Source organism: Gigantopelta aegis, chromosome 12, assembly GCF_016097555.1.
Source record: "Gigantopelta aegis isolate Gae_Host chromosome 12, Gae_host_genome, whole genome shotgun sequence".
Classification (NCBI taxonomy): domain Eukaryota; kingdom Metazoa; phylum Mollusca; class Gastropoda; order Neomphalida; family Peltospiridae; genus Gigantopelta; species Gigantopelta aegis.
Window position 1 is genome coordinate 40,363,381 of NC_054710.1, and position 14,726 is coordinate 40,378,106.

At 40.3% G+C, this 14,726-nt stretch overlaps 1 protein-coding gene across 1 annotated transcript; it reads left to right on the top strand.

Annotated features, from left to right (window-relative positions):
* The first annotated feature begins 5,000 nt into the window (after nt 1–5,000).
* LOC121386263 (BTB/POZ domain-containing protein KCTD4-like) lies at nt 5,001–10,690 on the top strand. The gene is made up of 2 exons (XM_041517106.1): nt 5,001–6,033; nt 10,147–10,690. The coding sequence occupies exons 1-2, from the start codon at nt 5,855–5,857 to the stop codon at nt 10,418–10,420; spliced, it is 453 nt and encodes a 150-aa protein (XP_041373040.1). The 5' UTR covers nt 5,001–5,854; the 3' UTR covers nt 10,421–10,690.
* Nucleotides 10,691–14,726: the final 4,036 nt, after the last annotated feature.

The following is a 14,726-nucleotide window of genomic DNA, read 5'->3' on the forward strand; positions in this document are numbered from 1 at the left end:
GTTTCAATGAGAGCGTCTAAACTGGACGCGTGCAATGCGTGCGTCTACAAATCGCATACGGCCAGCCGCAAAAAAATAATCGTGTATAGTGTATATGGCCAAAAGTCGTTCGTGCCGTAGACGCAACATTTGGACCGCATCCAATCTATACGAGCCTTAATGATCATTTATGGTGTTTTATTATATTTCTAAAATTTCAACCATTCGTACTCGTAGACTCTATTAACGTGCCTCTATCCAATTAAGGTTCATGCACGTTTCTCCAACACCCAATCTCTGGCATGGCCAACGGTCGAGTGTGGGACAGAAATTCAACCATTTACAAATTTTGCAGACGGTTTATTACCATTTTATTTCGTGTACAGGAACGTTTTTTTCCACTAATATAATTATATTATTAACCAAAACAAAGATTGTTATGTCTTGAAGAGGGCATTTCTTCATATTGATAAAAACGTTATACTATTCAGCACCTTATGATAATTTATAAATATTAATAGCGGTATAATGATAGAATGTATTTTGCGTTGGTTATCATAAAATTTGCAACACGTCGCAGAACGACGACAGTTTTTATGGGAAACCTTGTTGCTGAAGGGCTGTGGTGGATCGGGAAAGTTGATGTGTTTGGAGGACATGGTATATGTGTCTGGGCCCCGTTCCACGAAGCGATCTTGGTCCTAAGATCAACTTAAGTGCATAGGGTAGCTATGCGCTTAAGATAATCTTAGGGCTAAGATCGCTTTGTGGAACGGGGTCCTGGTTTGGGGCGATCTGCGTCGTGTAACTGATTTTATAGGAACCAGGGGACTAATTCAAAAAGCTCTCTTATGCTAATCTCAGACTACCAATTGGCATGACAAAGTTGGCCAACGTTTTGCTCTCACGACTTTTACGACTGTCCAGTTTCTAGTCTGAGCACTCTTACAACTCTGTTCTCGTCGTATACAACTCTTACGACTGCGTAGTAGTTAATCTGAGCGCATACGTCGCAAGTCAGAATTTGTAGAATTACAACGCAACCGTCGAGTTGGCCGACTCTGTCGTGGCTGTTGACAGTCTGAACCTAGCATTAAGCAACACCGTATCGTCATTACAAGTATGTTTGCGCTATATCGCAAAATCTCCAAGTTGTGAGAGTTTAGTGAATCGGGCCCCAGGCTTCATAAATCCGACCATGAAGGTGTAATAATATATGTATACCAATATAGTTTTGTAGAACAATACACATTGTGTACTAGATTTTGATATGTATTGATAGTATTGTGTTTAGATGGAAATGACAGTTCAGATATAGTGAACCACAAATGTTGCATGTGTTGCTATACTAGTTCAGCGGTCAACGATTACAAATTAGCATGCAGAACTAATCATTTAAGTGTTAAGTAACAAACAGATGTGTAAATAATACGAATAGTAAACACGTTAGTGTTCACGGTACTGCATAGAAATTGGGGCTGGGATGGGGAGGTGGGGTGATGCAGGTCTGCGGAGTGTATTTAAAAGGTCTGGGGTGCACTGCCAGTATGATGACCAGGGGGACTGGACTTTGAGGGCCTAAAGGACCTTAAATTGTTATGGGATTCTTCGATAGCGTGCCCTAACCCAACCCCATGAGAACATTTTGAATTTCGAGTGTTCAAATATGGCATTTTCCCACCCTTCTGAGAACAACAGGAACATGTAGGGGAGGGGAGGGGTATGGCTCCCGCGACCCCTCCTTTTCCGCCTCCCGTGTCGCGAAGGAGAGGGTATTTTCACTATGTAATTGATTAGCTAGAAATGAAATTTACAATCTAGTCATCATTTTTACTGCACAAACAGCACGCCCATGCGCCATACAGAATAATATCAGCCAATCTATAATCTGCGCATGTCTGTTTTCCTTTCAGCTAATCAGGTGGGTATTTCGACAATGTTTGCGTACACGCTATATTTTTCGACGTGCACGCAATACATTTTCTTAAAAAAGGAAGGAAAGTAATGAATCGTAAATATTAGGTGGTGGTGGTAGTGGTAGGGTTAATGATAACCGTATTTAGAGGAAGTGACAAAAACAAGGTCGTACATGTTATAATCTAAACTACCGGTCATAGTCGTCTCCAACTGGACAAAAACAGCAATAAGAAAAGAGCGCGCCTTTAAATTAAACTGAATTGAACTTTATTTACACCCAGGCCGTAGTCTACGGTATATGAGGGTACTTCGGGACTTTAGCATGACTCAAAGCTTAGGCAATACTTAGTGTGCCTAAAATAAGCAAGCCAAAATTAACTAGAAACATGCTAACCCTAAACCATTTAATATCCAAAATAATGGAATGTTAAGCTGAAATTAAGATATAAATCCATTTCTGAATATGTCCAACCCTTTACCAGCTATTATTAACATGGCTCGAACTGAAGATATCTAAAGCCCTGTACTTCTTCGTATTTTTCTGATGGGGGGGGGGGGGGCACCTAAGCGCCCCCTCCCCCACCACTAGGCGTGACCATACTCAGCCAACGCCAGTTCGTGACTAGCCATACATTCAGCCAGCTAACGTTTCGTTAACGTTCGCGAACTATTTGATTGGTTCCTGACGTGGTCATTCGGTTTACCGCGAAGCGTATAAACCAGTCTAGCAGACGGGTTTTTTTTTTTTTTTATCAGTCAACCGCTTGTCACAAACATCCGCTAGACTGTTTTATGCGCTTCACTTTAAACCAATTGGCCACGTCGAGAACTATTCAAATAGTACGCGAATGTTAGCGAAACGTTCCCTGGCTGAACTGAGGCCTGATGACTTTAGTCGTGAACAGTCCGGTCGAGCGAAAGGTCATAATATTATATTCCCTATCCCAGCAAAAACCCCAAGCCAATTAAATGTTTTATGTCGGTAATTCCAGTTTGGCTTGACGTAAAACGAAAAAGAAAAATGTTCTGGAAATAATAAAAGTGTTTACTTACGGTACCCAATGACCTACACCAGTAATACCATGAAGGGAATACATAACGGTTAAGATCTCATGATTATTGCTTTTGATCATGCTCTTAGTGCGCTACAACAGCTTGTTCTGAATGTGCACGTAAAACCCTATGACCTGACCTGATCATGCTCATAACATTGGATGTGTTTTTATATTTTTTCCTCATCCCGAGTCAGGCCACCGATCTTATCGGAGGTCGGACTCTGGATGGGCGTGTTCGAAACCCTAGTGGTATACGAGCACGTTAAAGTAGTTATCTATCTATCTATCTTAGATTTTTTAATTTAGATTTTTTTTAAAGTTTTAAATAAAGCTTTTAAATATATAATACATGTACGTGTATAATTTTGTTTTTGGCAAATATTGCCATATATATTCAGGCATGTAACTGTATTTGATTTATAGTATATATAAACTTCTTTAAATTATTTGGTATAACACTGGGTTGTTTATTGACAATACAAACCTTGGCAAATTTAGCTGAAAATATTCCATGTTCTTGCCAGACAGATATTGTTTATAAACGGCAATAAATACAAATAAGATACGAATATAATATTTATATGACCATTAGATAGCCATTCAAAGAATTTAATAATTATCGTACATGTTATTTATTAAATACGGTTAAATGAGTTTCACTTCTTTTTTTCAAATTGTTTTGCTTGGTGCTGTCTTTCTGTTATTATACTTGGGTAATATTTTTGTTATTATACAAGCGCTAGGTTAACTATATTTGTTAGTATTGTTTCATGCCAGAATACCGTACTTTATTTATTTTTTTGTATACAATGAATGCATACTACGCTCACACGTGTTTTGTTTTTGTTTTTGCGTTGTTGTGTAAAGTTTACATGTGATTAGCTGTAAATATCTTTGTTAAATGCTTTGTATAAATATATTTTTGTATCTAATTACACGAGGTTGCCGTGATACGAATCTTATTAACCAGCGTGTGTTCATTTTCTTGAATGCAATAAAACGTATATGCCATAATGGTGTTTGTTGATTTGTGGTCTATGTATTATAGAAAATGAGTTGAAGGGAGATATGGAAGCCAGTCTCTATGATATTGTGGTTAGTACACTTGTTGGTCGGGACGTAGCCCAGAGGTAAAGTGCTCGTCTGACGCACGGTTGGTATAGGTTCGATCCCCGCCGGTGGGCCCATTGGGCTATTTCTCGTTCCAGCCAGTGCACCAAAATAAAGTTTTTGTTTAACGATACCACTAGAGCACATTAGCCACGACTGGTATATCAAAGGCCGTGGTTAGTTGTATCCTGTCTGTGAGGTGGTGCATATAAAATATCCCTGCTACTAACAAAAAATCTGTAGCGGGTTTTCTAAGATTATATGTCAGAATTACCAAATGTTTGACATCCAATAGATAATGATTAGTAATTATATATAAGTACGTACTGCGTGTACCTTTCTCTCTCTAACTTATTTTCTTGCTTATAATCCAATTACGGTTCAAGCACGCTGTTCTGAGCACACACCTCAGCTATCTGGGTTGTCTGTCCAGGACAGATGGTTAGTTGTTAATTGTTAGTGGTTAGTGAGAGAGAAGAGGGTGTAGTTATCTTACACCTACCCACAGAGTCGTTAAAAGTCGCTCTGGGTGGGAGCAGAGTTTGTCGTCACAGAACCCAGTACCTACCAGGCTTATACCCGATGGCTTAACTACGACACCACTGAGGCTGGTGCATGTACTTTTAAAACTGAAGTTGGTTAAAACTCGCTCTGGGTGGGAGCCGGTACCTAGCTGCGAACCCAGTACCTACCAGCTTTATATCCGATGACTTAACCACGACACCACCGAAACCGGTGCATGCACCTTTAAAAGTGAAGGTGTCACCGAGTTACCTGTAGATCTATATTACAGCGATGAAGAACTGAACACAGCACACATCGGCGAGCGTACGATGTGTCAGCCGCAATCGTTCCCTAACAATTACCGAAGTAACAGCTGGCAACCGTTTAGCCTAGCTACAACAACAATCATGCCAAGCTGAATAACCGCACAAGAAACTGGCAACCACGTTCACACTCCAGGCTAAGAAAACGTGGACACGCATCCATCATTCAGTTCAGGTAAACATATCTCTTGGGCAATTACTAATTTACCTGGATAAATTACAATTATATCAGACAAAATGGAGTGAATGGTAGACATACATTTTGCATACGCTGGACCGGTCTGCTTTTCGTTATTTTAAATTAATGTAGAGGATGCGGTATTGGATACTGTGTTAAAAAACCATCAGAGTTTGTCGATCATCACAGTTGGTAGATATTGGTGTTCCACAAGATTGAGTTCACGATGACAAGTCGGTACTTACGCTTGGGTGAAAATATTAAAGTGGAAAAGTGGACGCGTACAAGGGTGTACCTTTAAAGTTACGACACCTGACTCGGAAGGATCAGCGATTACAGAAACGGATCAATAATAATTTTTGTTTTTCCAATTTGGAAACGGTTTCAGAATAATTGTTCTTAAATGAAAAGAAATATATTTTAATTATTACAACGGATTGAAACTAATTTTGGCATAATTGCTTCAAATCAAAAAATAAATAATATTAGCTAGAATATTTGAGATTAAAAAAAAAGCAGTTGGAATAGCGAATGTGTTATTGGTGTTGTTTAAAAGTTGGAATATAAAAAAAATGACATGATATGGACATCAATGATCAAGTGATCATACCGTAACTGGAACACGTTTTGACAAGAGAACCCTTGCATGAACGTTCTAATGATACATTTATCGTGGAAGAAACACAGAACACCATCAACGTTCACTTAAAAGAGTAAGGAACGTATTTCACCATAATTGTAATTTGTATAAGTGAAAGTATTTCAAATAGAAAACATCTGTTCACATCATGTCGCGAGCTGAACGGGTGATGCGCCTAAACGTTGGAGGGATGTACTACACGACAATGAAGTCAACGCTGGCACAAATTCCTGGAACATTTCTATGGAGAATTGCAACAGGTAACCAATCATGCCTAAGAGACGACAGAGGAAATTACGTCATTGACCGAGATGGTCACGTGTTCAGGTACGTAGAATAAAGTTAAAGTTTTGTTTTGTTTAACGACACCACTAGAGCACATTGATTTATTAATCATCGGCTATTGGATGTCAAACATTTGGTAATTTCGACATATTATAGTCTTAGAGAGGAAACCCGCAACATTTTTCCATTAGGAGCAAGGTGTCGTTTATATGCACCATTCCACAGACAGGATAGCACATATCAGGACTTTTTATATACCAGTCTTGGTGCACTGGATGGAGCAAGAAATAGCCCAATGGGCCCACCGAGTAGAATGAAGCGAACGGTTTACCGCTGGGCTACGTCCCACCCCCGTACGTAGAATAAGTTAAACACAATGTATTTATTTAAATAGGATCATGCCGTTAAGATCTTGAATATATCTAATCTGAACGACAAAACATTAATACATGATCAGGGCCGTATATCAGCACAATGAACAGTGGAATGGGTATTTAGCAAAACAATATAATTAAAATTAGCTCCACTATTACATGTGGGTCTAACAGCAGCCCGTTGGAGCTCATGTCCAGTTGACCTTTTATTCGACCAATCAAAACCTTATTTGCAAAATCATGCCAGTGATTTGAAAAGAATTTGAAAACATTCGGGATTATGCCAAGGGTATACGAAATGATTCGGGTGAATTACGAAATATGCCGGAAACTAATTGCAATATAAAATTTTATATAAAATTCGTTTCAAGACGAAAAGAAAAACCGTGATGGTATAGCTATAAAATATTACTGCACTTTCCCCCCCTGTTTTTTTCAATGTTGAAACAGACTGGTCAACAAGTTCGCCTATTGCATATATAGTTTCGCCCGATAGTTTTAGAATTTGCATGCTCCCGAATAACGCTATAAAAGGCCAAGTATGATTGGGCGATATTTAAAATTGTTATTTATAGATGAAATGTGACCTGGACATGGGAGTCCACGCAATGCTGTTAGATCTACTGGTAGACCCAGTAGAGCTAATTTTAATCAGATGGTTAGCAAAACAGTGGTCGATTCCATGGATCGCTAACTAAAATCAGTGCCTCGTCTATAGGAGAGCGACCACTTCTGAGACCTTTACTGGAGATTCCACCCTTGTTGCACCGCCACAAATAGGACTGCCACTCCCGGACTGGTTTATCACCGGACAGAGCTCAATAGAATAAGTACAGCTGTGATGATGTGCGCAATCTCTGTCATAACAGCGATGATTCTCTTGTTTCAAATTCAACTAAGGAAATTCTATTTAACTTAATGGGGGCACCGTTTACTTATGAATCCCATTTCAGATTTGTAGATAAAAAAGAAACCCAGGATGACATCATACATACCCACAAACAGAAATCCAGGAGTTAAAGTTTGTTTTATTCAACGACACCACTAGAGCACATTGATTTATTAATCATCGGCTATTGGATGTGAAATATTCCTTGATTTTGACACATAGTCTTAGAGAGTATTTGAGGCCTTTGATATACCAGTCGTGGTGCACTGGCTGGAACGACAATCCCGGAGCTAGGCTTATGTTTTGGTTATAAATAATAAAGACTGCCCCGGGCTTGATGTTTGTGAGTTGGCCTACCTGGATACATTTACTGTAACGTCGTCACTGGTATGGAAAAACATATGCAAACCCTAAGTGCTGACCTACAAAACGTCACCGAGATTTTCTCGTTTGCAAAATGACTCAGAATATACAGGACCGTAGCTAGCGGGGTGGGGGGGGGGGGGTGAGTGGGGGCAGTTACCCACCAGAAAAAAATCCGGAAAACGTAGAAACTGAAAGAATATTCTCTTCTTAACCGTTTAAGGAGTTTTAGACTATTACCTACTTAGTTGCCTCTCTCCCCTCCAACAAAAAATCCTAGCTACGGCCCTGATATAGTGGACTACTTTTCAACAACCATTAGCAACTTGCTCGACGTTTTAAATATGGGAACAACACAGCTATTCTGTTCCAATGTTAATATTTTCGTTATTGCGCCACTAATTTTTAAAAGAGCGGGATATAGCTAAATGTTGAGCGTTCGCCTGAGGTGCAACAGGTCGCAAGATCGATCACTCTAAATAGACTCATCTCTTCCGTCTAGACCAGTGTCCCAAAACCAGTACATATACATACAGTTAAAGTTTGTTTTGTTTAACAGTACCACTAGAACACATTGATTTATTAATCATCGGCTACTGGATGTCAAACATTTGGTAATCTTGACAAAGTCTTAAGAGAAAACCCGCTACATGTTTCCATTAGTAGCAAGGGATCTTTTATATGCACCATCCCACAGACAGGATAGCACATACCACGGCCTTATACCAGTCTTGATGCACTGGTTAGAACGAGAAATAGCCCAATGTGCCCACCAACGGGGATCGATCCTAGACCGACCGCATAACGGCGCGCATCAAGGGAACGCTTTACCACTGGGCTACGTCCTGCCTCCGGCACATGAAAGGCCATGGCATGTACTGCCCTGTCTATGGGAAAGTGAACATAAAATATCCCTTGCTTCTTTATAGGGCGGGATATAGCCCAGTGGTACAGCGCTCGCTCGATGTGCGGTCGGTTTGGGATCGAAACCCGTCGGTGGGCCCATTGGGCTATTTCTCGTTCTAGCCAGTGCACCACGACTGGTATATCAAAGGCCGTCGTATGTACTACCTTGTCTGTGGGGTGGTGCATATAAAAGATCCATTGCTGCTAATCGAAAAGAGTACCCATGAAGTGGCGACAGCGGGTTTCCTCTCTCATTATCTGTGTGGTCCTTAGCCATATGTTTGACACCATATAACCGTAAATAAAATGTGTTGAGTGCGTCGTTAAATAAAACATTTCCTTAATGCATCCACCCATCCCTCCCTCTCTTCCTCTTCCCATGCCTCCCTACCATTCCTTCTCTCTCTCTCTCTCTCTCGCCCTGGACTCACCCTGTCCATTTTTTAAATTTCAGATGCTCAAATACAGCATCGCCAGCGTACTGATCACAATAATGGGGGAAATGGGGGGGGGGGGGCACCTGCGACCACCCCTGTTCCGGGGTCTCTGTAGAAGGGCAATTACCCCCACCCCCACCTAAAATCGTTACTAAGTCAGTGGACTTTTAATTTAGACCCGTCCTTTTTGTCTCTCCTTATAGAAGACTATCCATTTCTTTCTTCTTCTTTTTTTCAGGCATGTTTTGAACTTTGGGGGCGGGGCGTATGTTGGGACCCATTTTGTAATAAACGTGGTAAAGCGTCCGCCTGATGCGCGGTCGGTCTAGAATCGATTCCCGTTGGTGGACCCATTGGGCTAATACTGGTTCCAGCCAGTGCACCATGATTGGTATAAGGCCGTGGTATGTGCTATCCTGTTCGTGGGGTGGATATAAAAGATATCTTGCTATTAATGGAAAAATGTAGCGGATTTCTTCTCTATATGTCAAACTTATCAAATGTTTGACATCCAATAGCCGATGATTAATAATTTTGTTTTGAAATTTATGCGCGCTAACAAACTATTCTTGCCCCAGGGCTTATTATTATTATTTTTAAAATGTATTTCAGACAGGCATGTTTTGAACGTTTTGCGAACCAACAAACTATTGTTTCTCTAGGGTTTATTTTTATTTTATTTTTTTTAAATTTATTTCAGGCAGGCATGTTTTTAACTTTTTGCGCACTAACAAACTATTGTTGCCCCAGGGTTTATTTATTTATTTAAAAACAAAAATATTTCAGGCATGTTTTTAACTTTTTGCGCACTAACAAACTATTGTTGACCCAGGTTTTTTTTTTGAGGTTTTCTCCTTTTTTTCAGGCACGTTTTTAACTTTTTGCGCACTAAGAAACTATTGTTGCGCCAGGGTTTATTTATTATTATTTAATTTTTTATTTATTTCAGGCATGTTTTTAACTTTTTGCGCACTAATTACAAACTATTGTTGCCCCAGAGGTTTTTTGGGGTTTTTTTCCTCTCTTTTTTTTTTCAAGCACGTTTTGAACTTTTTGCGCACTAACAGGGTTTATTATTATTTTATTTTTTTATTTATTTCAGGCATGCTTTGAACTTTTTGCGCACTAACAAACTATTGTTGCCCCAGAGTTTTATTTATTATTGTTTTTTTCTACTTTTTTTCAGGCATGTTTTGAACTTTCTGCGCACTAACAAACTGTTGCTGCCCCAGGGTTTTCGCGAGTTAGACTTGCTCAGAGAGGAGGCTCTGTACTACGGCATCGACACGCTCGTTTACGACATCGACCGCCTCGTCGAGACACGCAGAAAGCGACGCCGACAGCCCAACAGGATGAAGCGTCTAAGCGCCAGCGTCGGCGACAGCTTAAACCACGTCATGCACGACGATGATGACGACGATTTTTTCGAAGACAGCTATCTCGGCAACGGCGTCTTCTAACAACGTGCTTCCTGTTCAAGACAGACAACAGTTGATTGGAGCTGGCGGTTTACTTGATGGAAAGCGAAAAATAATGGATTTATTTACATGGCTGTACAAAGCCTATTAATTAACTAGAGAGCGAGAGAGAGAGAGAGAGAGAGAGAGAGAGAGAGAGAGAGAGAGAGAGAGAGAGAGAGAGAGAGAGAGAGAGAGAGAGAGAGAGAGAGATGACACACTTTCTACAAAAATGCCAGCTCTTAGACACAATTCGTCAACCCTTACTTCAAAGCTAAATTACATGATAAAGGTTTCCTATTAAAAAAAAAACCTGTGATACAATAAATATCTGATGATCTAAAAGTAAAAGCTATCTTAGAGCTTCCGGTTTAAGACAACAGCTGATTGGAGATGGCGATTCATTTGGTAGAGACGAATAATGGATTTATTTATAGGGACGTACAAAGCCTCTTAATTAACTAACGGGGGAGAGAGAGAGAGAGAGAGAGAGAGAGAGAGAGAGAGAGAGAGAGAGAGAGAGAGAGAGAGAGAGAGTGGGATGAGAGAGAGAGTGTGGGGTGGAGAGAGAGAGAGAGAGAGTGGGATGGAGAGAGAGAAAGAGAGTGAGAATTGGGGCAAGTGATATAGATTCTTCTCCAGTATATCTAAACAAAAGGGACATTAAAATGCTAAGAATGGTTCCTTTTCGTGTGTTTCGGGAGAAGGGAACACGCCCCGAGTAAACTCTAATACACGAGACGACAGATGTAAAATGAAGCGTTTATAAAAGCAATATCGCTAACTTGATGATGAATCTCGGTTTTCTTAGATAAATCATAATTTACTTTTCGTTGCACTTGTACCAACATGAAAGTGAAAAACAACTGACCATTCGCCGCATAATGTTACCACCAGCAAGGGCGGATCCACGATTTTGTTGGTGGAGGTAACACGACGTGCTGGATGAAATGCAGTGTTACTGTGTTAATTAATACGGTTAAGGGACAGTCATGGTAGGGTGAAGGTTACTGTCAAATGGGAGTAGATACTGTCAAAACGTGCCTATATCTAAACAAGGTTCGGGTAGAGGTCTTGTAGAATTTATCCTTTTAATTACTGCCACCCTGCACACACCCACATTACTGATTTACTTTTACTTTATTAATAATATCGTGGGGCTATAGCCAAGTGGTAGAGCGCTCGCCTATATCTAAACTGGTATATCAAAGTCCGTGGTATGTGCTATCTTGTTTGGGATGGTGTATATAAAAGGAAAACAAATGTAGCGGGAATCCTCTATAAGACTATATGCCACAATTTTCAAATGTTTGACATCCAATAGCCGATGGTTAATAAAGCAATGTGCTCTAGTAGTGTCGTTGAACAAAATGAACTTTTTAAACTCCATCGTGGCGGATCTAGTGAAGTTTTAAGTGGAAGGGGGAGACTTTCAAGATTCTGCTTCCTTTTTTTTAAATCACAGTTTTAATTATACATATTCAAATACTGTAAACCGTGAAAAAAATGCGTGCGTATAAATTTCGCGTCGTTCGTGTCCAACCTTATGTCGCGAAATTAATACGCACGCACTATTTTCCAGTTTGAAGTGTGCTTAAAGTAATTTGTTTTGTTTTGAAATAGTTTATGGAGAATAAAATTCACAAAAAGATTCACTCAACAGGCACAGCCTATACACGAGCTCTCCTTCATGGCGACTAATCGTCAATTGTTTTATGTAACTTCAATCGATGGCGACTAATCGTTTATTGTTTTATCTACCAAAGGGTGTTAACAGTTAACAACTGAAGCTGTGAGTTGTGATTCTAATACAGGTGAGGTGGGTAAGGCCTAATCCCCTCTATAGACTCTGTACCAGGCACAATTGCTTGATGTAGGATAACAAAATATTGATTTACAGACAGTAACTTTATAACAATTACAGTGAGCTGTCTTTATCCACTTTTTTTGGAGCTGTCAACGGTCGTTCGCGAAATTTACACGTCGCGAACATGCGCTAAGGTATACATTCGCGAAAAAAACACGTCGCAATATTAATATGGTTTACAGTATTCAAGATGTTCAACGCTAAATGGAGTTGGTGGGAGGGGCATGTACTGGGGGGGGGGGGGGGCACGCCCACCCTGTTGCCTGAACTGGCCAGCTGTGTTAACATTTAAATAAAACTAATTATATCGTTGATAAATGCGTCCGTTCATTCCTTGATGCAATTTGTTTTAATGATTGAAATATTTATATTAAATATATTAATGTTTTGTTAAACATATAATGAAATGTATATTAATAAAATGATTCTATATCTTTATTACAAAGTGTTATGATTATTTGTATACTGCATGATGGTATAGATGTATAATGTGTAATGTTACAGGCGCATGTGCATGAATTTTAGCAAAAGGGATCTAGATTGTGCTGACCAAAGTTAATAGGGGGTCGAGTCAAGCTCACCTGGAAAATATATTGCCTCAGCAGGGAGGGGTTTCGACCCCCAACCCCCCTCCCCCCCCCCCCCACACACACGCTTGTGTAAACACCCAGTGGAAAAAAAGCCCCGAATATCTGTCGACACCTCGGCTACAAATGTCTAATATTAGTCTCAAACTACCAACCGTCACAACAGAGATGTCCAACTCACCGATCTCACGCCTTCTACGACTATCCAGTTGCTAGTCTGAGCGCTCTTACAACTCGATTTAGTCGTATACACCTTCTACGACCGATTAGTTGTTAATCTGAGCGCATCCGCTGAAAGTGGGGGAAATTACAACGCATCCGTCAAGTTGGCCAACCTCGTCGTGACAGTTGATCGTCTGAGCCTAGCATTACATGGTTATTTCGACATTTGGTCCAGAAAGAAAGAGGACACCAGCTGCCGCCAAAAAGACTATTTCCACTGATAAAGCAACAAGAGGTATTTCCCCACAGACACGACAGTACACACCTCAGGCTTTGGTGGATCAGTTGTGGGGCACTGGGTAAAAAAAAAAACCAACAAAAAAAACCCCACCCACCCACAAAAATACCTCCAATGGCGGTGATCGATCCTATGACCCAACACACTTCAGGCAGGTATTGTACCAATGAGCTACACCCCACCCCATACTCAGCTGACGCCCATCCCTTGCTTGTAGTGTTCGGAATCGGTTGGAATTTCTTCATCGATCATCGTTTACATTCAGTTTACACCAACTGATCAACTTTCGATTACATAATAGGCTACAATTACACGAGGAGCGGCACGTAGCCCAGCGGTAAATATCTTGCTTTATGCGCGGTCGGTCTAGGATCGATCCCCGTCGGTGGGCACACGTAGCCCAGTGATAAATCGCTCGCTGATGCACGCTCGGTTTAGGATCGATCCCCGTCGGTGGGCCCACGTAGCCAAGTGGTAAATCGCTCGCTGATGCGCAGTTGGTCTAGGATTGATCCCCGTCGGTGGGCCTATTGGGCTATTTCTCGTTCCAGCCAGTGCACCACGACTGGTATATCAAAGATCTTGGTATGTGCTATCCTGTATGTGGGATGGTGCATATAAAAGATCCCTTGCTACTAATGGAAAAATGTAGCGTGTTTCCTCTCTAAGACTATACGTTAAAATTACCAAATGTTTGACATCCAATAGCCGATGATTAATAAATCAATGTGCTCTACTGGTGTCAAAATAAACTTAAATATGTTAACTAATGCTTTAACCCCAGGGCTTGAAAATTATATTGACATAAGCGTTCGATACGCCAGAGGTCAGGTTGGCTGGAGAAAATCCTCAAATTCGGGCAAAAAAAAGATAGATATATTTGGGAAAAATTAGCTTGCCTGAAAACTTTTTGCCATGCATTGTCATCATTGTTCTACCCACAATATCTGTTGTAATCCATGTAAACATGCGTAGTGATTCGTTTGCAACCCTATATAGCCGTTTGTCAGTCATGATAATATTAATAAATGTTGTTATCCAGATTCGGGCATATTTTCGTTTAATTCGGGCAAAAAAAAAAAAGGGGGGAGCCCGTACGCCTATGCATATTAATTCAGTCCTTGTCCAATGTATGCTATTTAAGACGTATCGACAATTTGTGCTAAGTTTACTTAATAGTTTTTCTTGTGGAATGCAAATCACTCGCCTGCAGCATGTGATTAGAGTGATTTATTACTAGCCTGGTATTTCTAAACGTGAAGGATTGCCCTTATTTAACAGTATTTTTGTCAAGAATTTCATTTTGGCTTAATGTAAAAAGAAAACTTTAAAAAAATAACAGCTTTAGCGAAGAATGTTAGGTCAGGTCAAAGGGCTTAACGTGCACGTTTAGAA

Coding starts and splice junctions, on each gene's coding strand:
- LOC121386263 (XM_041517106.1), top strand. CDS start 5,855: ATGTCGCGAGCTGAACGGGTGATGCGCCTAAACGTTGGAGGGATGTAC. Junction 6,034..10,146: donor CGAGATGGTCACGTGTTCAG/GTACGTAGAATA, acceptor ACTTTTTTTCAG/GCATGTTTTGAACTTTCTGC.